The sequence below is a fragment of the Heterocephalus glaber genome, unplaced genomic scaffold (assembly GCF_053883595.1).
Source record: "Heterocephalus glaber isolate CG9 unplaced genomic scaffold, H.glaber_assembly_v1.0 deba00001452, whole genome shotgun sequence".
NCBI lineage: Eukaryota > Metazoa > Chordata > Mammalia > Rodentia > Bathyergidae > Heterocephalus > Heterocephalus glaber.
The window spans coordinates 9,402,017-9,428,872 of NW_028258302.1; the positions used below are offsets into that span (position 1 = coordinate 9,402,017).

General features: G+C 42.5%; 1 protein-coding gene across 7 annotated transcripts in view; it reads left to right on the top strand.

The window, feature by feature from the left end:
* The window catches only part of Csmd2 (CUB and Sushi multiple domains 2), a 582,265-nt gene that overhangs the window by 37,813 nt on the left and 517,596 nt on the right, over nucleotides 1-26,856 (top strand). For all 7 annotated transcript variants that reach the window (XM_087215348.1, XM_087215347.1, XM_087215349.1 and 4 more), the window contains exon 2: nucleotides 24,969-25,185. In XM_087215348.1, coding sequence (XP_087071474.1) covers nucleotides 24,969-25,185 — 217 coding nt within the window. The remainder of the gene's footprint in view (nucleotides 1-24,968; nucleotides 25,186-26,856) is intronic.

Here is a 26,856-nt window from a genome sequence, read left to right on the forward strand (position 1 = left end):
CTGCTTGTTTCACTGGTCTATATGTGTTTCTTTCTTCCAGAATCGTACTGTTTAGTTTTGAGTTTAGTAAGTGCAAGGCCTCCAGCTTTTTCTTTTTCAGAATTGTTTTGGCCTTTCAGGGTCCTTTGAGATTCTGTATGAATATTAGGGGTTTTTTTCTGTTTCTACAGAATATGCCATTGATATTTTTATAGGCACTATATTGAGTCTATGGATTGCTGTAGCAACGTGGATGTTTTTACAACATCAATTCTTCTAATCCATGATCATGAAATGCCTTTCAATTTATTTGTGTTTTCTCTAATTTTTTTTCAGCAGTGATTTATAGTTTTCAGTGAATAAGACTTCCGCCTGCTTGGTTAAGTTTATTTTAAAATATTTTATTCTTTTAATGTTACTGTCAATGGGATTGATTTCTTATTCTCTTTGCAGATGGTCATTGTGTATAGAAACACAACTGATTTTTGTGTGTTGATTTTGTATCCAGCAATCTTGCTAAATTTATTAATTCTAAAAATTTGTATTTGTGTATGTGCACACATATATGTGTTTGTGTAATGTTTCGAGTTATCTGTATATAAAGTCTTATTTTCTGCAAAGAAAAATAATATTACTTTTTAATTTCCAATTTGGATGCCTTTTATTTTCTTTCCTTGTCCTCTGGTTAGAACTTCCAGTATTCTGTTGAATACAAGTCAAGTTCTTGACTTTAGAGGGAAAGCTTTCAATTTTTCACCATTGGATATGAAGTTAGCTGTGGCCTTTTCACATATGGACTTTACTATTGTGATTATATTCATTACCATGTTATATTGAGATTGATTTTCACATGCTGAACCATCTTTGCATTCCAGAAATAAATCCCATTTGGTCATGATATATAAACCTTTCAAGATGTTGTTAACTTGATTTGGTTCTATTTTGTTGTTTGTTTTCAGGAATATTTCTCTGCAGCTTTCTCATGTAGTTGTGCCTGATTTTAATATCATGGTAATGCTGGCTTTATAAAATGATTTTGGAATTCTTCCATCCTCTTCATTTGTTGGGAAGAGTTTGGAAAGGATTAGTGTTAATTCTTCTTTAAATGTTTTGTAGAATTCTCCAGTGAAGCCATCTGGTCCTGGCTTTCTTGAGCAGTTTTTGATTACTGATTCAATCTCTATACTAGTTATAAATCTGTTCAGATTATTTATTTCTTCACGTTTCAGTCTTAGTTGGTTGGCTATATGGTTTTGGGAACTTATCCATTTTTTTCTAGATTATTCAATTTGTTGGCCTATAATTATTCATATTAGTCTCTTAAGATCTTTTTCATTTCTGTGATGTCAGTTGTAATGTTTTCTCTTTTGATTTGAGTCATCTCTTTTTTCTCAGCTATTCTAGCAAAGACTTTGTCAATTTTATTGATCTTTAAAAAGATCAACTCTTAGTTACATTGATTTTTTTCTATTGTTTTACAATTCCTTTTGTCCTTTATTTCTGCTCTAATCTTTTTTTTCCTTTGTTTTTTTGAGACAGATCTCACTGTCTTGTTTTATTTGAGACAGGTTTCACTCTGTAGTTCAAGCTGGCCTTGAACTCACTATGTTGCCTCAGCTAGCCTAAAACTCATGACGATCCTCCTGCCTCAGCCTCCTGCTCACTGGGATTATAGGCATCCACCACCATTCCCAGGGCTTCTGTTCTAATCTTCATTATTTCTTTCCTAAGGATAATTTTGGGTTTAATTTGTTCTTCTTTTGCTTATAGTTTAAGGTATAAAGTTGAGTTGTAGACTGTTGATTTGAGATTATTTTAAATGTAAATATAATATACTGCTATAAACTTCCCTCTTTAGCTGTATTCTATAAATTTGTGGTATGTTGTTTTCATTTTCGTTTGTCTCAGGGTATTTTCTAATTTCCCTTGTGAGTTTTTCTTTGAACCATTGATTCTTTAAGAGTGTGATGTTTAATTTCCGTGTATTTTTAATTTTCCAGTTTTTCTTTTACTATTAATTTATAGTTTTATTGCATTGTTGTGGTGAACTAATTAACGATCAATTTAAGTGGGAACGCCCAGCCGAACTGAGTCAGCATGGTTCTGGGTGTGGAAGATATGCCTGAGGATTGTTGCCAAAATGACGTAAAAGGAAAACGGAGGGGAAAATTGTATTCTGTTGATTTTCCTGGAGAAGCTTGCCACCGGTGGTTTTCCTGATACAAACTCGGCTAGTGCTCGCTTGGGCAGCACATATACTGATACAAACTCGGCTATTCTCCTCTTTGGAGGAGCTTGGGTCCTCGTCATGGGGGATGGCTGCTAGTCTCTTCCATGGAGTTCTGGTCTAGCCTTGAGCGTTGCTTCCTGGCTCCAGTGCAGATCCCTCAGCCTTCTTTCACAGATCCTTCTCCCCGCGGGTGCAGACTTTCTAGCTTCCACAACTGGCCACTGGGCCTTCCTGGTGCAGATCCTTGCTACGGACTTGCATGAGACATTGCTGTGGGCTTTAGGCCTTTGGCTGGACTCATGCGGGACATTGCTGTGGGATCCAGGGTCTCGGCTGGATTCTTCGGATCTCTAGCATGTGGACAGATCCCTTGTACTCTCTGCATTTGGCTTTTTGGGTGAATGTTATAAAATAATCCTATAAATTATGTGTCCCATATTAAATCTATTCCCTTGCAAACCCTGACAACAATGATTGTGGTTGGAGAAGATACTTGGCACGATTTCAGTTTTCTTGAAGTTGTTAAGACTTTTTTCGTGGCCTAATGCATGATGTGGCCTGGAAATTTTCTGAGTGCACTTGAGAAAAATGTATCTACTTCTTTTGTTGGATGGAGTGTTCTGTACATGGCTGTTAGGTCCATTGGTCTAAAGTGTTGCTCAGGTCCTCTTATTCCTTATTTATCTTCTGTCTAGTTGATCTATCCATTATCAAAAGTGAGATATTGAGATCTTCATTCATTATTGAATTAGTGTTTCTTTTCCCCTTCAGTTCTGTCATTGTTTGCTTCATATATTTGGGTGCTCTGCTCTCAGGTTCATGTATATCTTTAATTATTATAACTTCCTGATTGAATCGACCCTCTTTTCATTATACAATGTCTTTCTTTTTCTTTCAAGATAATTTTTGACTTAATATCTATTTTATCTAATGTAAGTATAGCCACTCTGCTCTTTTTTAAAGTTATCAATTAATGGAATATCTTTTTTCATTCTTTGACTTTCAGTCTATATATGTCCATATATCTAAAATGAGTCTCTTGAAACAATATATAGCTGGATCTTGTTTTTTTAACCCATTAAACCATCTATGTCTTGTAATTGCTGAGTTTAATCCATTTATATTGAAACTAATTACTGGGAGAGAAGGATCTACTATTATCATTTTTCTGACTGTTTTCTATATTTCATGTGGTTGTTTTGTCTCTTTCCTCTCTTGAAGCCTTCCTTTGTGTTTTGATTGTTTTATTGTGTTATACTTTGATTAATTTCTTATTTTCTTTTTTTTAATTTCTTATTTTCTCTTGTGCATCTTCTACAGGTTTTTATGGTTAAAGTGGTTATTCCATAAAATATTTTATAGTTATAACAATGTATTTTAAACTTAACAATAATTCTTTACTCATTTACATCCCCGCAGTTTGTTATTGATGTTACAAATTACATATTTTTATTTTATTTATTTAATTAATTTATTTATTTTTGGTACCGGGGATCGAACTTGGGTCTTTGTGCTTGCGTAGCAGGTGGTGAAACCACTGAGCTAAATCCCTGGTCCACAAATTACATATTTTTAATATTTTGTATCAATTAACATAGTTTCATAGTTACATTCTTTTTATGCTTTCATGTTTAAATTTCTATTCCAGAATTAAAGTGATTTACACATCATTGCTAAAGTATGACAGGATTCTGTATTTATTTATATATTTGTCTTTACCAGAGAGCTCTGCATTTTTGTATGCTTTCATGTGACTCTAGTATGTCCTTTCATTTCAGTCTGGAGGACTCCTTTTAGCAATTCTTGTAAAGCAAATCTAGTGGTAATGGACTCCCTCAGGTTTGTTTATCTGGGAAGATCTTTATTTCTCCTTCATTTTTGAAGGACAGTGTTGTCAGATAAAGTAATCTCGGTTGGTATGTTTTCCCTTTCAGCTTTTTGAACATACATCTTAATGTTTCTGCTGAGAAACCTGCTGATATTCTTATGGAACCTCCCTTATGCATGATGAGTTACTTTTCTCTTGCTATTTTTAAGATTCTCTCATTGTCTTTGACATTTTATTACTATATATCTCAGTGTGGACCTCTGGGTTCATCCTAGTTGGAGTTGTTTAAGCTTCCTGAATTTGGATATTGATTTCCTTTCTTTAGATTTGGGAAGGTTTTAGCCATTATTTCTTTAAATAAACTCTCTGTCTTACTGTTTTCTTTCTTCTCCTTCTAAGATTTCCATGGTATGTATATTGGTGATTGGTCATCACCAATAATATAATAATGACATAATATAATATAATATAATAATTATATAGTAATATAATAATGATGTCCTTCAAGTTCCTTAAGCTTTGTTCACTTTTCTTCATTCTTTTTTTCTATTTGTTCCTCTGAATTGATAATTACAAATGACCTATTTGAATTCGCTGATTTCTTCTGTTTGATCAAGCCTGCTGTTGAACCCCTCCAATGAATTTTTAAACTCAGTTGTTATATTTTTCAGTTCCAAACTTTTTGGTTTGCTTTTCTTTGGGTAGTTGATGTTCTTGCTTTGTTCAGGCATCATTTTCCTGATTTCATTTAGTTGTCTGTCTGTACCCTCTTGTAGCACATGAGCTTCTTTAATATGATTATTTTGTATTCTTTGACAGGTAATTCATATATCTCTGTTTCTTTAGGGTCAGTTTCTGGAGATTTATTTAGTTCCTTCAACTGGGCTATGTTGCCTTTGTGTGTGTGTGTGTGTGTGTGTGTGTGTGTGTGTGTGTGTGTGTGTGTGTCTGCCTTGTTATTGTATTTTATTTTTGCTATGACTTATGCATTTGATGAAAAAAAAAAAAAAAAGCAACAACCGTCTCTCCCAGTCCTTAAGGCTAGTTTTCTATAAGGGAAACTTACCAGACAGGCTCAGTAGAGGTTCTGAGAACCTTTCAAAGGTTTGCTGAGGAGGGATCTTCCCCGGGCTTGTGTGTAAATTTCCCAATTACAGTTTATTGGTTTGGGGCTTTTGTTTTGTTTTGGTTTTGGTTTAGTAGTTTCTAGTTTCTTGCTCCCTCTGGTGCCTGATTGTGGTGCTCTGAGTTGAAACAAGCCATTGAGCTGTCTTTTGTACCTTGCAGCCCCCAGGCTTCCAAAGTATGCTGGTTTCCTATCAACACTCCATGAGTTGGGTGAGACAGAAATCCTTCCCTAGCTAATTCCCTTAAACTGGAACATTGAATATATGTTACACTCTTCTCTTTCCTTTCCAAAAGAGAAGCTGAAAGTTAGATTTTTTTCTTTCCGGGCTCATTGAGCTATGCCAGCTAGAGGGAAGAGTTAACACGTTGACCTGAAATGCCTTCTACACATTTCAATGTGACCATTATTGACTTTGACCTTGCATGGCTGAGGGGACTGTGACTTTTTTTTAATCAGTGCAGTGATTATGAGCTCAGAGCCTTCTCACTGAGATAAATTTCCAGCCCTTTCTGTTTTTTTGTTTTGAGACAGGGTCTTAGTTGCTGAGCTGTCCAGGCTGAGCTTAAATTTGCAATCCTTTTACCTCAGCCTCCCAGAGTGCTGGGATTACAGGTGTTTACCATTGGTGTCTGGTGGGTACTGTGACTTCTTAACTTGTTTCTGTAGTTCTCCGGGAGATGTTTTGGGTCATATGTCACTGCTAAGTCAGTGTTTCAGTGGGAGAATGAGGCCCCGGGCTTCCTATTCTGCCACTTGCTGCTGTCACTCCCAAGCCTCTTTGGAATGGAACCTCCAGGCACCTTTCCCCACTGTCCCTCTGGAGGGGCCACTGCATTGTAAGGTGCAAGAAGCTCACCAGGGCATTATGCTTATGAAGGTCTTGCTGGACCATAATAAACTCCTACCTACCAAGCAAATAACTGTGGGGCGTGTGATGGTTGAACACGACTGTGTCCTTGATTTGTTCCTCATGATCAGCCTGCACTCCATACTGCAGGTACACATGCATTCCAGCCATTTCAGGGGCAGTCTGGTTTTGAGAGGTTGTTGCATCTGTGGGATATCAGGAGTCAGAAATTGTGGACCCCAGCTCTGCCACTTCCGTCCATGGGACACATGAGCTGTCTCAATTTATACATGATCACACCCAAGTTCCCCTCTTGGGAGGCATAAATAGATGGGTATCCCACAATTCTAGGAACTCTCATGGGAAGTGTCACTGAAAGAGATGAGGGAACTCAGGGACAGAATACATTTCCCAGCCCAAGTTAGGTGGTCTGAGCCATGAGGTGGCTTAGCCAGAAGCAGAGCTTAGTTCACAGCAGCAGAGATGTGTCAGGTAAAAAAGCCGAAAACCAAGACCAGACCAGGCCACAACAAACCTTTATTGTAGGGACGATCTGCCAGGCTGTCTCTGAACAAAGGAGAGACAAAAGCAATATAGCTGGGAGGGGAGTGCTTCTTACAGGAGCTGGTGTGGGCCTTGTAGGAGCTGGGGTGGGGCTGAGTGAGGTAGTGGCTAGGGACTGGAGGAGCCTGTGAAGTCACTAGCTGTTAGGAGGAGAGCAAGTATTAGGTTACTCTTTTGGTGGGAATAGGGGGATGTTGGGAAGAAGAAGGTAGCTATTATATACAGCAGCCACCCTAAATCGGAGGGAAATCTATCAGGATGAGGCTTCATGTCCCTCTTTTTCTCCTTTGTATAAACTGCCTGCCATTTTCTGTTACACACCCACTTACCCCTCAACCATAAGCACTGGCAAAGTAGGGTCAGACTGCCTTTTAGGAAGCCCTACTAGATGTCCATTGACTTGGTTTGAATTCTTTCTTTTCATAGCTCCACGCTGCTCCAGAAGCCAGTGACTTGGTTTCTTGCTAGAAATCTCCAACACTGGGAACACCTAGATTCTAGAAATCCCCTACTATAGTTTTTACAGATCATCCCATTGAAAGGCTCATTCTTTCATTGATTCACTCATCCCATATGTATTTTTTATTTTCCTGTGGCTACCTAGCAGATGACCCTGAGAATTCTTGCCCCAGTCTCTAGCATAGTGGCACCATCTTGGAATGCCCACAGGAGAAGGTACCTAACACTGAAAGGATTTCTGGATGCTTGAAGGGTCTTCAGGACCCTCATCTTGGGTCTAGAGTTCTGCAAAGCAGTTCACTGGGAACCCTTTTGAGGTACCTCATTGCCACGGTGCTTTTGGGTAGATGTCTCTGCTGGAATGAGGCTGCTGGGAAGAAGGTATATGTAGAGTCTGAGGCTGCAACTGATAATGTTCAGGGTGCATGAAGGCCATTAAGGCCAGACCTTGGCTTTGGAGGAAATGGACACAGGGATGTCTGTAAGTCACAACTGTGGGGTCACTGGAGCATTTTCTGAACCAGATGCCTCCACTTCCTAAGCCTAATTGTGTCATTACCATGGTTTGCATGTGTATGAACAAAAGGTGAAGATGGAGCTATTAGCATTTCCTTTTATAGAGATTTTAAGGGGAAATTCATTTCTCCACTACTCTCTGATGCAATTTTTAAATTCCTTCCATCCACTCAAATATATTTTTCCCTCAGTTCATTCTTTGTGTTTGTGTGTGTGTGTGTGTGCATGCACGAGAGAGAGAGAGAGAGAGAGAGAGAGAGAGAGAGAGAGAGAGAGAGAGAGAGGTTTTAAAAGAAATTATTAAAATGAAGTATCTTCCAGATCAAGAATTACTATCTCCAACTTTCTTCTGGGACAGGGCTATAATGGAGTCATGTCCAGCCAAGAAAAAGCTTCTTAGCTCTGGTCATCTTTTTGCATTCTCCATCATACATATGACATATGGCCACGCCCACCACCCTTCCTTCCCTGTCCTTTCCTTCTCTCTTTCCTTCCTCCTCCCTCTTTGTCATCCTCACAAAGGATGTTTGAACTTTAGCTTTGCTGTTATTGTAAGTGTGAGCTTTGGTGAGCTATTTACCACAAACGAAGTCAAGATAATACCTACTTCTTTGAGATGTTATAAGGTTTGAAGGAAATAATTCGAGTAAGGAGCTCAGCCTTGTGTGGGGCACAAAGTCCATGGGTGATAAATAGTAGCTGAAATTCTTTCACCCTCCTGCTTACTGACATGTGCCTCCTGTGCTGGGCCCTCAAAGATGTAGGGTTGGGGGGCAGGCCATGATTTGTGACCTCAAGGTGGGAAGGTGACTGTGAAAGCAGTGCACAGGTGTCACCCAGGATGGTCCCTCCTCAGCTCCCACCGTGTGCTGGTATATGGGGCTGTTCCATGCCAAACTGCTTTTAGATAGAACCACAACAACTGGTTTGGCTTCCTAGGTCTTTAGGGTGTTAGGTTCATGAGTCACGCTTTTGTAAGTGCACTGGATTCAGTTTGTTTATTCAAATTCAACAAATGTTTGCTGAGTACCTACTCTGTGCCAGGCACAGAGTTTTAAGTGCTTGGGATGCACCACTAAATGGAAAAAAAGACCTTGCTTTAGTGAAGTGACTGTTTTAGCAGGAGGAAATGAACAACAAACACAACATGTAAGTAAATTACACAGGGTGCTATAGAGTGATATATGTTATTGAAGAAGAAAATGTAGAATGGGTAAGGGGATCAGAGGTGCCAGGGATGGGGTAGTCAGGTAGACCTCATAGAGAAGGCAGTGTTGAGCAGAGACTTAAGAGGAGGCAAAGACTTTACCTTATCTTAGAGAAAGAACTTGATAAAAAGAAGGGAAAGCAAGAACAAAGGCCTTAAGGAGAAACCATGGGCAATCTGTTGGAGGAACAAGAAAAAGGCAGATAGGACTGGAGAGGCATGAAGAGAGAAGGAAGCTCAGTGAGAGAAGCTAGTGCATTTGTCCTGTGCTGACCATGTGGAAGAGCATAATGAATGACTCCTGAATTGTGAATCTTTGCCGGTCTCAGCTGAGCCAGACCAGATCTGACCCCATCCCTAATTAGCTTGAGCTCTCCCCTTTGATAGGAACAATTTTCAGATCACCCGCCGAGCTCATATAAAATTCAAATGTGCAATTGGGAACATTGAAACACAAGGCCCTGTCCTTTGCATGTAAAAAGAGAAACCCATCTGCTGAAGATTGGGAAAAACAAAGTGAAATTTCAGATGACCTTTGAATGCCTTCATTTATAGGAAAGCATGGACTGAGCTTGCCCTTGCTGCTCTAAATGTCTCTATGAGCAGACCTCTTAGATTCCCAGCAGATATTCAGTCTGGAGCTGTTGAAGGAATGAGGGGGTTAGGCCAGCATCTGGTGACCACATGCCATGAACTCTGACGCTGGCCCTACTGCTACCTTATTTGAATCTTCTCACCTCTCATTTCTAGAGAGCTGGCTTCTACCTCTCCTTTTCATGTCATTGGCTGTAATAAGTGCCAGTATCATCTTAGGAATATACCTCATGGTATCCCCACTCTCTCCCAAGGCTTGTGCCAAACCACTTCTGGTTCCATCTTGCCCAAGGCAGAGACTCCAGTGCTCTCTGCACCCACTGCCACCCCATTAGTTTCTGTCTATATATCTCTACTAGTTTATCTTACTGACTTTCTCTTTCATTTGTTCCCTGGTGTACAAATGCTGGGAGAACGTGAACAGCCATCCCTAGTGGCCTAAGGTCAAGAGAGAGAGGGCCATCAATGCTTCAGCACCACGGACAGAGCCATGGCCCTGAGCAGGCACCAAACATTCCCCCAAGCAGGCACCAAACATTCCCCTGGATCAGCTCCTTCTGAATATTTATGTAAAGGTGGCTTCCGGAGCTCCATTTTACAGAGGGAGGGGCAGGGCCTTAAGTGACTAAGGGACATGACCATACCTTTTTCTAGTAAGCAGCAAAGCAGCATGAAGTGGCCAGACTTTTCTGGTTTTTCTTACTGCACACAAGGGTTTCTACCCATTATTAATTAACTTTCAAGTGTAGTTCACATGAGGGCAAAGGGCCTGAAGTTGTCTGTTCCCCTTAGAGATGAGGCCAGTGAGGCCAGTTGCCTTGTGGATGTATCAGACCAGCAGCATTGACTTTCTAATGGCTAAAGAAACAGATGTAAGGCAAAATAAGTAAGTAAAGGTACAGATGACAACCACATCTTAAGCTGTTTATTCAACACATATTAACTAAGCATCCACAAAATGCCAGATCTGGCACTGGGGACTTAGTAGTGAATCAGATGTTGTCATTGCTATCATTGTCATTGGATTGGTGAGAGAAGCTCAGACATAAGCTTTGTTTCACATGCTTTTTGGCTATTCACTTTCCACCAAGTTATTGCTATTATTTTTCCATCTGGGAAGTTTAATGAGCATAGGTTTCCCCATGTGGTCTCCCTTCTGATGCTATGCTGAATCTCACCATAGTGGACTTATCCCCCAGATGGCAGGCAATAGGGCAGAAACCTCAGAATGTGAGCTGAGATGAATGACACTGGAGGAAAGGGATCCCTGAAGTGAAGGTCTTTACCCTGAGAGTGCTCTAGAAAGAGGCAAGGATTTGTGTGTTGTCCAAAATAAGTATCTATCCACTCCTCCCCTTGTCCATCCATCCATTCATCCATCTATCCATCCATCTATGAATGATAGGGTATGGGTTAAGAAGACAGAATTTGGCACCAGATTGCCTGGGTTTGGTTTACGTTTCTAACATTCACCAGCTGCCTGACCTTTTGCAAGTTACTTAACTTATGGAACTTTATTTTCCTTCCTTCCTCCTTCCCTTCTTTTCCCTTCTTTTCTCTTTCTGTCCTTCCCTCCACCCCCTTCTTCCTTAACCTTCCAGACCTTGTCTGTCTCTTTCTTTCTCTTCCTTCCTTCCTTCCTTTTCTTTCTTGTTTCTCTCCTTTCACATTCTTTTCCTTCCTTTTCTCCCTTCCTCCCCTCCTCTCTCCTTCTTCCTCTTTCTCTTCTTCCTCTGCTTCCCCTTCCTTTCCTCCCTCTCCTTCTCCTTCTTTTCTTTCTGCTCCTTCTCCCCACCTTCTCCTCCTCCCCCACCTTGATGAGCAACAGCATCTGCCATCTGCAAAGCAGGGATTCCTTTGCTCATTCAGGATCCCCTGTCAACACAATGGACAACCCCTGGCTGGTGTTCACCGGAGATGATGAAAAATGAGCTGCATGTATTGTGCCAGGCAGGGAAAATCATATTTGGTCCACAGTGGTGGCTTCTGTGTTAAGCAAGTCCAAGAGAATCAGAGAGCCTGGAGGAAGAATTAGGAAGCTGAGCAGTATGAGATTATTCCCACAGAGCAATTGGACATGGTGCAGGGCCAGGCTTGCTGTCTCTCCCCACCTGCCATGCATTGTTTTGTGCCTTTTGTGCCTTTTGTTGCTGGCATCCCCAGCTGGAGAGGAAGAAGGAGACCATGTTTTATTTTCATGTTCCTTAGGCACAGCAACGGTGCTAAGCTCTTTTCAGTAAATCCCAGGCACTGACCCATGGTACTAGGTACAGAGCAGAAGCAGGACTGCAGCTTTGGGAGTTTGTCTCAAGACAGCACCTGGAGTCCTTGGAGTCTGGCAGAGAGAGGGGCAGTGGAGTTGGAGAGCCTGAGCTTTGCTTTCACACAGACCTGGGTGTGAATCCCAGCCCTTTTACTGCCAGATGTTTAACCTTGATTGTATTTTTAAACTTGGAAGAGTTTTAGCATCTTCACCTGTGAAATGATGGGGGATGGTTATGTAATAGCCACTTCAGGGGGCTGTTGCAAATGTTAAGGAGATGGGGTTAGTAAAACACCTGGCCTAATGTTGATCCTCTTCTCACACCTCCATAAAAGCACCAGTCTTTCTAGGTAGGTTTGTACGTGCTCCCTTGTTTTCCCCTGAGTTCTAACAGTATGGCCTTCCTGAGCCATGTGTCCAGAGAACACACAGTAGATGAGCCTATACTCTGCTCTAAACTCCTTGGGAGCATGGACCATATTATGCACAGTGTACCCCCTTACCTCCCCTACCCTTGACTGCCCATCGACCCCCCCCCCACCCCGCCCCTGCAGGGGCATCCCAACACACCTAGTCAGCCTGGAGCTAAGCAGCCTTCCCCCACACTTGCTGAATGAAAGATTAAATTTGGCTTAGACCATTGGGGATCTTGTTGAAATCCAAGGAATGACTTGGATGGGAAAAATTGCATCATCACTTGCAACTTAGCACTTCTATCAATCATGAACACATGGAACAAAGCACACTAGTGTTAGCAGTACCTATGAATTTGCCACTGATCAGATTGGGGGTATTTCCACAGAACATTACAGTTGTTACAGCCATCCATACACAGCATTTATGCTTCAAAGTACAGTATTTACCAGGCCTGTTGCTATATCTTTAATGCATTGATAAATGAATACCTATATTAGTGTAGGAATATTTTTCAAAATATTTTGAAAACCATATTTCAGCATAATTGGTCTCCTTTGCAGTTTTGTTCTACGTGTTTAAAGACATCATTTGAAAAGGGGTCACCAGGCTACCACAAGAGCTGTGCCACAACAAAAGTAAAGAAACTTTGGCCAGAAAATCCCCTGAAATGAGTGTAAAAAGTGGGAGTTTAGGTTTCTAAGTACATTATTCTAGGGAGAGTATTTCTAACTTTTATTAGGAACTCCAAGATGGCTAAGAATTAGACCAGTGGTGAGCAACTGGGTTGGTTCCTCCACCCCCACCCTGGGAAACTTTTGGCAATGTCTGGAGAGATTTTTGGTTGTCACAACTGGGAGGCACTACTGGCATCCCATGGGTAGAGGGCAGGGACTTTGCTACATATCCTCTGTGCACAGGATGGCACCCCACAGCAACGAATGATCCCCTCTAAAATGTCAGTAGTGCTGAGGTTTAGAAGTCGGGGAGCGAGTCAGGGCCGAGGAATAGGTTCTTGGTCATGAACAGAAATCTCTCCAATTGTTAACACTTCTAGGAAAACAAATTGGTGCACAACTTTGTTATAAATACTGTGATAATCCTGTCCTTCAGTGCCTACTGCACATTCCCAGTGTACACCAGACACGTGGCTCTGGAATCACAGAGAGCAGAGGCCCCTGGAGCAGCCCTGAGTCAGCAGAGCAGCCCTGAGTCGCAGCTCAGTAGAATATATACATACATATATATATATATATATATATGTATTCATAAAGTAACATCAAAGTGCTGCCCTTACCCAGCTGTCTCCTGGGCACCTGCTTGTTCCAGGTAATGTGCTGGGTGGTTAGTGTCATATTTTCCTCCAATTTGGCCTTGATCTTTATCACTCACAAGAGTGATACTAAACTCCAACCCTGCCCTGATGGGGCCCTGGGGCAGGATGGATGTACACAGTGTGCCTTTCACAAAATGGTAGCAGATAGATTAATGCTTGAGTGTCCAACTGGTGACCCTCTTACAGGAGACTTGTTTACAGTGGCAGATTCCCTTATTTCTCTTGTCAGAACTGATCTTGTGTATTTCCACCAAGACAGCCACTCCCTAGGTGAGCTCTGGCCAAGAGGAGAGTTCAGTTCAGCCAGAAGAGACACACACAGGAGGCAGCTCCACCAAACACTTGAAATAACAGAAGCAGATTTGATTCCTTTCAGACCTCTGAGAGAGGGGGCAGCAGGCCTGCAGGGCCAGTGAGAAAGGAGCCATCTGGAACATACACTCAACCAGTGGGAGGGAAACAGGAAAGATAGAGAGATGGGCCTATGTGTTGAGGCATTTATTGGGGTCCAGGAAATTAGCTGAGCAGAATTCCCACTCAAAGTTCTAAGTGGTAGAGTTAGAGCACGCAGGCACAAGTTCCAGGAGGTCACACTGACTGGGAAGGAGTCTCTGTGGCATGTCTGGTGCCTGTGGTTTGGAATCAGCAAAGCCATTCAACCAGCCTGTATCTTGCTGTCCCACTGGGAATGGTCATCCGTAGGTGGTTGCAGAGGCAGATATCTGGATCAACCACCTTCAGGAACCAGGAGGAGGTGGAGAACTAGAGGCCGTGTCAAGGATGACTGAACCCCCTTCTGGTGTGAGAAAGTCAAACTTGTATTCCAAGTGGATGCCAAGGCAGCATAAGATGGTACAATTTATGATCCTGGGGATTGGTTGAATGGCCAGAATGTGGTCTCTGTCCCCATGAAGTCCACATCTGAGTGAAAACAGACATTAGACAATGCAGTGATATGTGCCCCATGAGCCAGTGGAGAGACACAGGGACTCTGAGAACTCTACACAGCAGCAGGGTGTGTGTTAGGGAAGAGGAATTTTGCTTTGTGTAGAAGTCAGGAAGTTCTCTCAGGAGCAATGAAATTTTCCTTGTGACAAAAGGAAGAGTAGAGTTGGTGAGAGCAGATGAGGAGAGGATGCTTCACTAGGAGGGAATGGCACATTTGAAGACAGAGTGGGCAGCAATGTGAAGCACCAAAGGACCCAATGGGAAACTGGCCATCACTGGAATGTCCTTTAGGTGAAGATGGTAGAAGGTGGAGTGTGGGAGAAGGGCAGGCCAGGCCATGGAGGGGTCTATGGACCATATTTGGGATTTGGGCTTTTATCAAGAGGAGCCAATCAATGATATTAAGCAAGAGTGGCACATCATCTTTGTTTCTTTGAAAGGAAAGAAGAGGTCTGGAATTTGGTGGATGGTTGCTACCCCAAGGAGGGGGAGAGGGAGAGGAACAGAGGGATGGGGGAAGGGAGTGAGGGAACAAAGGAGAGAGAGAAAGAGAGAGAAAGAGAGAGACCTACCTGAGAAACTAGAGGCCCTCAGAAGTGGTGCTGTGTGAGCTTAATCTGGCACAAAGACTTAGATGTTAGATTCACTGGTACAGACTGCAGAAAAGGGCCACCAGGCAGAGGGCCAAGCAGTGTAAATGCCTGCAAGGGCCTGGGCTGTTAGCAGATGATGAACTCTTTGATGTGATGGAAGCATGTGATGTGCAGGGTAGAGGGGCTAAGATGCCAGCATCCCTCACGACTGAGTGTGTGGTCTTCTTCTAAGGGATTATGGCAGAGGCCAGTGATGCTGCCTGACCCTGCCCTCTTCCATCTGTAGACAAGGGGCCCTGCCAGGAGGCACACATAAGATGGGCCAGAGGCCGATTCTAGACTTGAGGTGTCCAGTGGCGTTCCATGTGGCCGGGGTGACACCTTCAGCAGGCACGATGATTTATCCAGCATCTGCAGCTCTCCTCTGTGTTTCCTCTTAGGGCAGGTTCCTTAATTGCATGGCTTTGACAAATCCATATCTCCAGCCCAGATTGCACTCCCAAACACCAGTCTCTAGCCTAATTGCCTTCTGGCCATCTTCATCTGGATGTCCCACTGGCATCTCCAACTAAATTTGTCCAAAATTGACCCTATCAGTCAATAAATATTTGCAGAATTGAATTGAATTTTCCTGCCAAACTTCTCACAAGAGCTATCTCTTCAAAATTATCATTATTTGTAGGCAACATGATTGTGTACCTAAAACACCCAAGGGAATCAACTGAGAAATCTTTAGAATTAATAAGAGTCCAAAAACCTAGTTGGATGTGAGATGAATATATAAAAATCAATAGGTTTTCTGTATATCCATAATAACAATATAATAGAAAAACATAATGAGGAAAATGTCATTCAGTCAAGCAACAAAATGTGCATTAAATGTCTGGGAATAACTTTAACAAGACTTGACCGAGACTTATGTAAAGAAAAGTACAAATCTTTACTAAAAGATTAGCTGGGATTTATTGCTCATTTATAGTGTACTAGGTACTGTACTGAGTGGTTAGCAGCTTAGTGGATGTTACATTAATCTGTACAGCCATTCTAGAATCATTTTAGAGATGTCAGTGCTAGGGTTTAGAGTGTAAATAACTAATCCCCAAGATACTAAGTGGCGAACTTGAAATTTGGACCCAAGGCTTTTGCTTCTAAAACCTGTACTTTTAACCTTTTCACGAAGCCACCTCCCAAACAAGCCGTAAATACACAAACAGATGAAGTTGGTGGGTGTTTTCTGAATATTATAAGATTAATTTATTTTATTCAACCATTCAATTCAATACATATGTTACCAAGTGTCTGCTAAAGGCAAGTCTTAGATTAGGTGTGGAAAAAAAAAATATATGCATATAAAATGTCAGGGATTCTGCCGAAGCCATCTTCATTCACGTGTCCTTCTGTCACCAATGCTGAAGGCAGTGATATTCATAGCGAATGGTGAGTGAGGAATGGAAGAATACTTGAGGTTGTCTTGAGAATTCTGAGAAGGCTTTCAGGAGGAGGTGATAAGTCTTTTAGTGTGAGGAGTTAGCTGGGTGAAGGGATGATTCCAGCTGAGAGCTGGGTGGGCAGTTAATATGCATCCATCCATTCATTCATTCAGCCAGCTTCCCTTCTGTGGGTGTCTCCTAAGTGCCAGGTCCAGGCCTGAGGCTGGAGAGAGGGTGGAGAGCAGATGTTGCCCTTGTGCTCATGGAAGCTGCATTAGAGGGGAGGGAAGGGGAAAGGGGCAGGAAGTATCAGGAAGATACAGGTCACAGGTGCTGGTCCTGTGGATAAAGATGAAGCAGGAGCCTGGAGCAGTGGTCTGAATGGAGGAAGCTGAGTTTACTCAGGGTGATCTGTGAGGATGACACTTGTCTCAATACCTGAACAGGATGGAGGGGTCATGGTCCTTTCTGCACTGAAGGACCAGCAGATGCCAGGGTCCTGAGGGGGCATGTAATGGGCTTAGGGAACATCTAGGAGGCAGAGTGGCCAGATCACAGGAGGGAAGAGCTAGAGGTAGGAGAGGCAATGAGTGCTGGCTCACTTGGGGCTTTGGGCCTATGGCAAGAGCTTTGTCTTTTCTACCGGATGAGATGAGAAGCCACCAAGGAGTTAGTTGAGAGAAGATTTTCTCAATGTAAACAAATGGAAAACATTACCAAGAAAAAGAGATAAATATGGCTGCCTAGAAAAGCTTAATAGTTTAATCTACATGCTGAATCTAAACAAAGTAAGAAGCACACAACCAAGTAGGAGACAATACTGACAACAAATACAGCAGATTAAAAACCCTGATTCTCTAAAGACTTAGTACAAATTGGCAAGAAAACAGTAAGGCCTTATAGAAAATTTGAGTACAGAAAATTTAGAGACCACTGTATGTCAGACATAATAAAATTGAAAGGCTGAAAAACTCCAAACATATGCGTGTGTACATATATATGTATCAGTAAGAAAAAATAAATACCACAATAAAATATGATTTCCTCAGATAGTTCACAAAAGGAAGAATTAAAAATATTAAGAAAAGTTGGAAAGATGTGGAGTCTGAATCAAAAAGAAATGCTAACTACGCAAGCATGGTGGTGCATGCGCCTATAATCCCAGTTCCTCAGGAGGCCAAAGCAATGTAACTCAGTGCAAAGGCCCTAGGTTCAATCCTCAGTATTGGCACGCACCCCCCAAGTCCTAACTAAGAGATGATGGCATTTTTTGCATCTATTAAGCAGGCAGATCTTCTCAAAAAGATAACCTACCGTGTTAGCAAAGTGCCTCGAGATAGGTGTTCCTAGACATGGCTGCTGAGATGTAACCGGTACACATTTTCTGGAAAGTGTTTTGGTGACCCACAGCCACAGTTTCAGAGATGATCATGCTCCTTGATCCAGAAGCCTGTACTTTTGGAAGTCTTTCTTAGGGAAGTTGTCCAAAAAACAAATGAATGAAAACAACTCAAAGAGTCCAGTTTTCTGGGATTCCTGAGCCTTGGCCTTGGTCTTGGCCTTGTTTGGTAGCTATGTTTGAGCAGAGGCCAAAGGCATGAATGAGGGCAGGTAAAAAATCCTGGCTCCTGGGAGGCGTCACGATGAAGGTCAGTAGCAGCATTTCCTTGTCTGGGGCAGAATGTCAGTGAGTAGACCAGAAGGATGGGTAGCTGTTTTCTTGGACGAAATGGACATTTCACAGGCATGAAGGAGCACTTGGCCACTGTGGCACTGACTCTCACTCCATCTGTATTTCCGTTTGGAGTTGCTGCCCTGGGTTATATAACCTTCTCAACTCACTGAAATCCATTTGATTTCAGGGAGACTTCTAAATGAATCAGTCTTTGAGGCCTTTCTAACCATCCCCAACAGCACCTACCACAGAAATCAGCCAGCCTGTTCTGGACAGTACCCCACTAGGAAGCAAAGCTGGATGTGGTTACTGCATAAGTGAACATTCATCCTGGGACTCTGGCCACGGAAAAGCATTTTCCACTGCACTGACCAGCGTCCTGTCACCAGACCTCGCTAAGGTTCCAGGTCTTATTTATAACAGAATACAACAATGTAAATGTTTGACAATAGGTGAATGGTTGAGTAAATTCTAGTATAACCTGTACAGTGGGATGTTGGGCATCCATTTAAAATGCTATTTATGAGTAGATTCAGTATCTTGGGGAAAACTCGTGTTATAATGTTTACTGAATTGTTACAAAAGAAAACCAAGAAATGGCCAGAACAGCCATCAACAGAGGAGCAGTTGGACAAATTGGGATATATCCATGCCAGGAACATTACACATTTATATAAAAAATAAGTTAGATCTCTGTCTACTGACCTGGAAGGTGTCCCCAGCGTGTGGCTGACTGAGAAAGCAAGTTGCAGAGAAATGAGCTAAACTACAGCTTCATTTTAAAAACAAAGTAATAAAAATTCATCCAGAATGTTCCCATATTTTGCCTGAGGGTGGGGCAGGTAGAGGAGGGACCCAAGCCTGGTTGTTAACTTCCGTAACTTTAGAATGGGTGGAGGGGAAGGAAACAGGAGATAAGGTTTTCCTCTCTCCTCCTCCTCCTTCTCCTTTGCAGTACCTGGGATTGGATGCTCTACCACTAAGCTACATCCCCAGTCCTTTTAAATTTTTATTTCGAGACAGTGTCTCACTAAATTGCTGAGGTTGACCTTGAACTTGAGATCCTCCTTCCTCAGTCTCCTGAGGAGCTGGAATTATAGACCAGTGCCACTGCACCTGGATCTACATTTTTATTTATACTTGTGTTGCATTGCATGCATGGCTGTGTGTATTTTCGGTGCAAATTGCCTTTTACAATTTAAGAATAAAAACATAAAAGAATAACTTACTGCAAGAAGACCATCCCAAATTACATGTACAGTGTCGTCTCAATAATGTGAATACTCATGGAAAAATCTAGCAGAACATGAAAATATTACCAGCAGTTGCCTCTGGAAAGAAAGTGAGATTATGTTCAGTTTTCTCTTTTTAAACTTGTGTGTATTTTCCAAATTTTCTACAAGTACTATGTATGTTTTTAAATACAATGGCCTTCACCTTCTCATCAGCCAGTCCTGCCTCCGCCTTTTCCAATCTGGCCCCTTTTCACCCTTCTATCCTCCTACTGCTGTTGTTGCAATTGATAAATCCACCGAGCAAATATTTATTGAATTCTAGGCACAGGGGATGTGGCAGGAGCTGGGCTAAAGCTCTCACTCTCCACATCCTTACTTTCAGAGGGGCCATCTGGACATCAGATTGAGCGGCCTGCTCCATGACCCTAGTCTTGGTCCTCTTGGTAGTATTCAATACCTTGAATCATCTTCTCCCGTGTGCAGCTGCTCTCTGGATCCCTCCCACTATTCCACCAGTTGCCCACCTGCTACTCTGCCACCTTTTCTGTCTTGTTCCATGGAAAATGTTCCCAGGGGCTGTGTTCTGAACCCATTCTTCTCTTCTTTCTCTGTAGCAGGAGATACAATTCATACCCGGATTCTGAATCAGAGTCTCCAGGCTTGGGTGGCAGCTGAGGCAGCCAAGGCAGCTGTCTGGGGTGCCAGAGATGGAGAATGGTGGTGTTAATGATTGTCCTTGACATGAATGAGGGTGGCCTTCAAGATACAGACTCTGTGGGACCCCTCTGTGTACCCTGTTGACACAGTAGTACCTGTGGGTGGATTGACTTATCTCTAGTCTGTGATCGCAGGGTCTGATCTGGAGGAATGAATGAATGAATGAATGAATGAATGACATGACATGGTGCAGTGACATTGCTAGGCAGGTTTCAAGGACATGAGCCAGGTAGATCGGAGGTACCTGTGCTAGTAAAGGGAAGATCAGGAAAATTTACCTGGGGCCCTTTGAAAGCTGTGGAGATAGAAACTTTATATTACTGTAGTTGGGCATTTTTCTGGTTTCCTGGCCACTTATGACTTCTTTTGTGATCTAACTCTTTCAAACCCTGTCCATTTTTTCAGTGATGGTGCCTGTTCTTTTTCTTATTGTTAGTAATAGCTCTTTCGATATTAAGAATTTACTTCTCTACCTAACGTTTTTGTGTGCTTTTTGATTTTGTTTCTATTTTTGACATACACATACTTTTTATATAATAAAGCTATCAATCTTGTAGTATCTTCCACAGTTTTTCTGTCTAGAAAAATCACAGATAATTATTGACTTTTATTTTCTTCTAATTATTTTATGACTTAAACATTTAACCACTCCTTCTGGAATTTATTTTGGTATATGGCATGATTTGAGGAGATAACTTAATTCTTTCTCTACATAGTTAATAGGTTGACCTTGAAAAATCTTTTCTCAGTGATTTTTTATATTGTCTTCTGCATATTTTAATTTTCCCATATATTAAAGCTATCTTGCAGTACCATTTCATGGGACCATTGCTACTTACATTATTTTTATGTGTCATTTCTGATGCTGTGTGTTTTGCATCCTATAGGATGAGACTAATAAATTTACTATCTTTATTTTAAAAAATGCATTGCCTGCAATAATCTATTTTTCCAGTTCAACTTAGGTATCATTTTACCAAATTTAAAACAGGTCATTGGGGTTTTGATCAGAATTGCATTAAGCTTATAAATTAACCTTTAAATAACGTTTCAAGAGGTTAATATTATAAATTAACCTTTCAGTAGTCATTCCACTCAAAATTACTGTTTCTCCAATTATTCAAAAAATTTAATCCTTCTTTAAAAGTTATTTAAATGTTGTGCCTGCACATTTCTTCCTAAGTTTATGTCTCCGTATTATATGTACTTTGTAGTTACTGGAAACCAAAACTTTATTTTTATATTTTAATATGTTGCTGGCATATAGGGACATTATTGATTTTTAAAAATTATTTTGCAGTTGTCTACTAAAATTTCTAATTAGTGTTAATAGCTTTATAATTGATTCTCCTGGGTTCCCCCTAGGTATAGTAATGTGTTATCTGCATATAAATCTGTGTTTTCACTTCCTCCTTTCTCATTTCTGTGTGTGTGTGTGTGTGTGTGTGTGTGTGTGTGTGTGTGTGAGACACATGGGTTAGCTCTTCCAATACAGTATGAAATCCCAGCAGAGGTGGTGGTATGTCTGTCTTATTCTTGATTCTAATCAGATATTTCACCATAAGTACCATGTAGGGTATTGTTAAAAATATGAATGCTTTGCTGTACCTCAGACAAAGGTCTACTATCTAGAATATATAAGGAATTGAAAAAAATCAGACCCCCCCAAATTCAAAGACCCAATTCAAAAATGGGCATCTGAAATGAACAGACATTTCTCAGACAAAGAAGTAAAAGCAGCAAATAAATATATGAAAACATGTTCAACATCACTGGTCATTCGAGAGATACACATGAAAACAACACTGAGATTCCACCTCACTCCAGAAAGAATGGCTGCTATCAAGAAATCAACCAATAACCAATCCTGAACAGGGTGTGGAGTGAAAGGAACCCTTCTCCATTGTTGGTGGGAGTGCAGACTGGTGGAAAAAACTGTGGAACAGTTTTTTTCCCACAGTTTTCCAAACACTGTGGAAGTCAGTGTGGAGATACCTCAAAGAACTAGGGCTAGAGGTCCCATTTGACCCAGCTATTCCCCTGCTGGCTATCTTCCCCAAAGAATTAAAAGAATCATACCACAGTGATATATGTGCACCCATGTTTATAGCGGCACAGTTTGTAATAGCTAAAGCTTGGAAACAGCCCAAGTGCCCATCAACTGGAAACTGGATAAAGAAGATGTGGTTTTCTTATAAAATGGAGTACTATTACTACTCAGCCATAAAGAATGAGAAACTAGAGACATTTATAGCTAAATGGATGTATATTGAGGCCATACTCTTAAGTGAAATAAATAGGACACATGTGTGTAAATACCAAATAGTTTCTCTACTGTGAGAAACTGAAAGTGTAAATAAGGATTAAAATGAATGATTCATAATTTGAAATAGGAAAAGGTCCAAAGGTGTAGGGGTGGTGGGAGGGGAAGGGGAAAGGGAAGAAGGGAAAGGAAAAATTATGAGAAAAGAAAAAAAAAATGGAAATGAAATTTATGTAAATAGGGAAAGGTGGAGGGGGTAAAGAGAGCACAGGTAATGGGGAAAAAAATAAGAACTAAGATACATCATGTACAGGTACAATGCTCTGTCATGGACAGGAAATATTCTTTTTCCTAGTTCTGAAAGCTTATTTTAATCAGAGTTACATGTCTAATTTTATTAAATGCCTCTTTAGCATTTATTCAGAAATCCTTAACTTTTTCCTCCTTGAATGGGATACTTTATATTAAGAGATTTTTTTTTTTTTTGGTACCAGGGATCGAACTCGGGTCCTTGCGTTTGTGCACCAGGCAGCAAAACCACTGAGCTAAATCCCCAGCCCCTTTAAGAGATTTCTTAATATTAAAGTCATTTTAGAGATTAAGTGCCTTTGTCAATTAATCTCTAAAGTGGCTTGAAAAAATATTAGCATTGAGTCAATTCATCAGCATCATGGTAAAGAAAAAAAGGACTGCTTGTGTTTAAATCCCACCACTAGGGCCCCATTCTTTGTATCTCTTTGTCTTCTTTCTGCATCTGTAAAATGGAGATGACATTAGTAGCGTTCACCTTATATCACTGTCATATGAAAGAAGCCAATATAGGAGAAGTTCTTAGAAGACTGTATAACCAAACACTAAACAAGTGCAAGGGTTATATTAAATAATCAAAAACTTACCATGTGCTTGAGGGGTGGAATAAACATGGTAAATGTCATATGTGATCTCTCCTCTCATGAAGTTTATGGTTTAGTGACAATGCTTATGAAACCATCACGTGGAAGCATAGAAACTCCCTTCTGTGCCAAGCGCTACCAAAGAGAGGTTAAGGTGGCATGGGAGCATATAATAGCGGGGCTGGCCTAGCCAGGGAAGGACACTACACTAATATCCAAAAGGTGAGTATGTTAAGAAGGGAGGGAATAGTGTTCTAGGCAGAAGGAAGAGCACATGCAAAGGTCCTGTGGCCATATAGTGAAAGTGTGGTTGGTGCAAAGGACTGAGGAGGATGGAAAGCTGGCAGATAGGAGGACAGAGATCAAAAAGGGCCAGATCGTGTAGAGACTCTAGTAGACCTGAAATGTTTTTTCCTTAATGAAGAGCAATGAGGAGTTACTGAAGCTTTGGAGCAGATGTGGGTGGGGGTGACTTAATTGGATTCCTGTTTCAAAAACACCCCCCACCTCACACTAGTTGCAGTGTAAAGACTGAGTTGTCCAGGACCAGCGTCAGTGTGGCTGACCAGCTGGGAAGAGCTTGATGTGGAGGGGGGGAATGAGGTTGAGACAGGATGGCAAATTGGCCAGGGATTGTGAAGGAGAGAAATGTGCCGGTTCCAGCGAGTCTTATTTAGACAAGGAGATGGAAGCACTAGCCCGTTCCTGGAGAGAGGGAGCAACGAAAGAGGACAGACATTGAGGGGCCTGGAGGGCATCATGGGCCCGTGTATCCCAAAGATACCAGGCCTGGAGTGCAGGGTGTCATCTAGCCAGGACTGTGCACTTCTGCAGCATCAACACACAAATGGAGTCTAGATTAGAGAGAGGCGGGAGGTCTGGCCTTGAGTCCAAGAGGAGAGGGAGAAGGAGCAGAGAGCAGAGGTGTGCTAGGAGGCCCAGGGCGTGGCTGCTCGGAGCGTGGTCCCCAAGCACCTGTGTCATCATGGCACTGGGAAGCTGGGGAGAGAAATGGCCCTCCAACCCTCTCATACGCCGTCCTTCAGAGTCTCCTGAGCCAGCCTCACGGTGATGTGCTGCACCTGAGGTCTGAGGTGCGAGCCTATCACTGACCTCCTTAGATCTGTTCCAGTGGCTGGATAGGACCAGACTGCAGATCTGACAGGGCTGTTGGGTGGATGGGACATAAGAACCTGGGGAGAGAAAGTATAGACAGATTGTGTTTTCTGTCCAGCAAATCTGATTGTGGGAAGAGAGACGAAGCTGAGGGAGATGCAGAGTGGGCGGGGGGGGGATTGTTTTCTGAATAACAAGATCTTGAGCACATTGAAAATGGGAAGGTTGTGTGGAGAGGCAGCCACAGAACAAAGGGAGAGAAATGGGAAGGGTGACGTCTGGATGGAGGCAGAGTGAGGACAGGAGAGTAGAGGAGCCAGGGAATCCCCGTGGGTGGCTTTTCTTTTCCACGGAGGGTGGGAGGGAGGACATGAGCTGAGTCATGAGGCCGTGGATGGGGGAAGAGGTTAGAAATTGGTCACTCTGGTGCTGAATGTTGTCATTCCTGAGTTTAGCCTGGTTTTCATTGCTTCTTAGTTTAAACTCTTTTTAACCCTTGGTTTTCTACCTCACAGAATTAATCTGAGGCTTGAATAAAATGAACAATTCATCCCCTGGCCACGGGCCATGCTAGTCACCTGTATTTCTTTCCTCTGTGCCAAGCATGGGGCTGGCCCACAGAAAGCACCCGGAGAAGTGGATCGAAGACTCTTGAGCATATTGATGCTCTCTCTCCAGAAGCTTTTGGGAGTTCTTCTGGTCACTCTGAATTGCTCTCTTTCTCTCTCCCAGGCCAGAACTGCACATTCCAATTGCAAGGTCCCAATGGGACGGTGGAGAGCCCAGGGTTCCCATATGGCTACCCCAATTACGCCAACTGCACGTGGACCATCACTGCGGAGGACCAGCACAGGATCCAGCTCGTGTTTCAGTCCTTCGCCCTGGAAGAGGACTTCGATGTCCTGTCGGTGTTCGATGGCCCGCCCCAGCCAGAGAACCTGCGAACAAGGTACCACCCTCCCCACTACACCAAAGCACACAGCTGGGCCCTGTGCCCGCTTCCCGAAGGGAGGACCTCACTCGCCACTGACCTCTGTTTTTATGAGGCCCTCCTGCAACTCCTCTGCTTCCTTTGTGTTCTTGGTTCCCTTATCCTGCCTCCAAATATCCACTAGGCAGGACTGATTAGTAGGACATTTGGGAAAACTAGATGGAAAACAAACGCTCAAAGAGAAATGCAAAGTCTTTATGTTGAAGCTGATTTTACAAGCAGAGGTATATATGTGTGTACAACTGTTGGTGAATATTTTACAGACAGATATATTCATTTTCCCCCTTGGATCCAACATATATTCGATTGAAGGCTGTTAGTGATAGGAGTATGTTTTGCATCATGTGTCTGAGACCTTATATACTTTGTTGGGATTTGTGCTGCAAATTTGAGGAATTTGGGGAATTTGGGGGAAGTTCTCATCTTCTCAAATCACATCATAGCTGAGGGAGGAGAAAACGGGTGAAGGTGAGATGACTTCCCTGCATCCCTGAACTGCCTCTCAGGGCAGGGCACTCACACATGAGGAGGCAGTCCCGCCTCTGCAGGAAAGGCAGAGTTTTGAGGTGAAGGTGAAGGCCCCAGTGTCTGCAGCCTCCTGTGCTCTATTATAAGCCTTGCCCTTATCCTGCCAGCCAGGCTTCTGGCTCTTCAGGAAGCTAAAGGGCTATTGGCTCACCGGCCAAGCTCTGGAGACTCCCAGGTGCTAATTGCTTTTCTAAGGACTGGGTGCATTAAAAAGCCTATCCAGCCAAGTGCTTAATCTCCAAGCTTGGTTTAAGGCACTGTCTGAATCTCTGGCTTCCAGAATCCTGAAGCAGGGTCACACCACACTTACAGGACAGACTCCAGCCCTCTTCCTCCCCATCCTTTCCCTCTCAAAGCAGGGCAGGGTGAATCTGGGAGACCTGCAGCAAGCGTGGGATAGTTCCTACCAACCTGGACAGTTCCTGTCCTTCCCTTGATGTTCAATGAAACTTTTCTGGAGAGACTAGAGTCCTCTTTGTGCATTCATTCTACAAATACTTCACGAGCACCCATTATGTCCTGATGCTACCCTGAGTATTGGGGGCACAGCCATGAGCAGAACAAAAGCCACTGCCTTCATGGGTTTACATGCTAATGGGGAGCCGGGCATGGAAATACCTCACACGTCAGAGGCAATGAATACAGCATGCACCAAGAGTACAACAGTGATAGAAGGGTGCTGGTTTTATAGGGTGGTCACAGAAGGCCTTTGTAAGGGGCACATGTTTGAGCAGACAGCAGATTTGTGGAGGCATCGTATTACATCCTGTGTGGGTAAATGGGGACAGCTTCCAGGCTGCAGGTACAGGAAATACAAAGGCCTTCGGGAGTGGTCTTGCCCATCCCAGGGAAGCTAGCCTTGTTTTGGGGGAGCCTCTAGCATTACATTGTCACTGGGTGATCCCTGCTTGAGTTCTGCACTTTGTCCCCTTTGTGATCTGCTCATTTCAGTTCATCTCAGAAGTAGCCAAGGTCATGTAAGGTCAGCCATGGGGAAGTACTGGAGGAGCCCACTGGCTCTTATTACCCCTGGAGCTGGAGGATTTCATACTGTGAGGGACACCAGCAGGAGGAAGGGCCCAGACAGTCCACATAAAACTG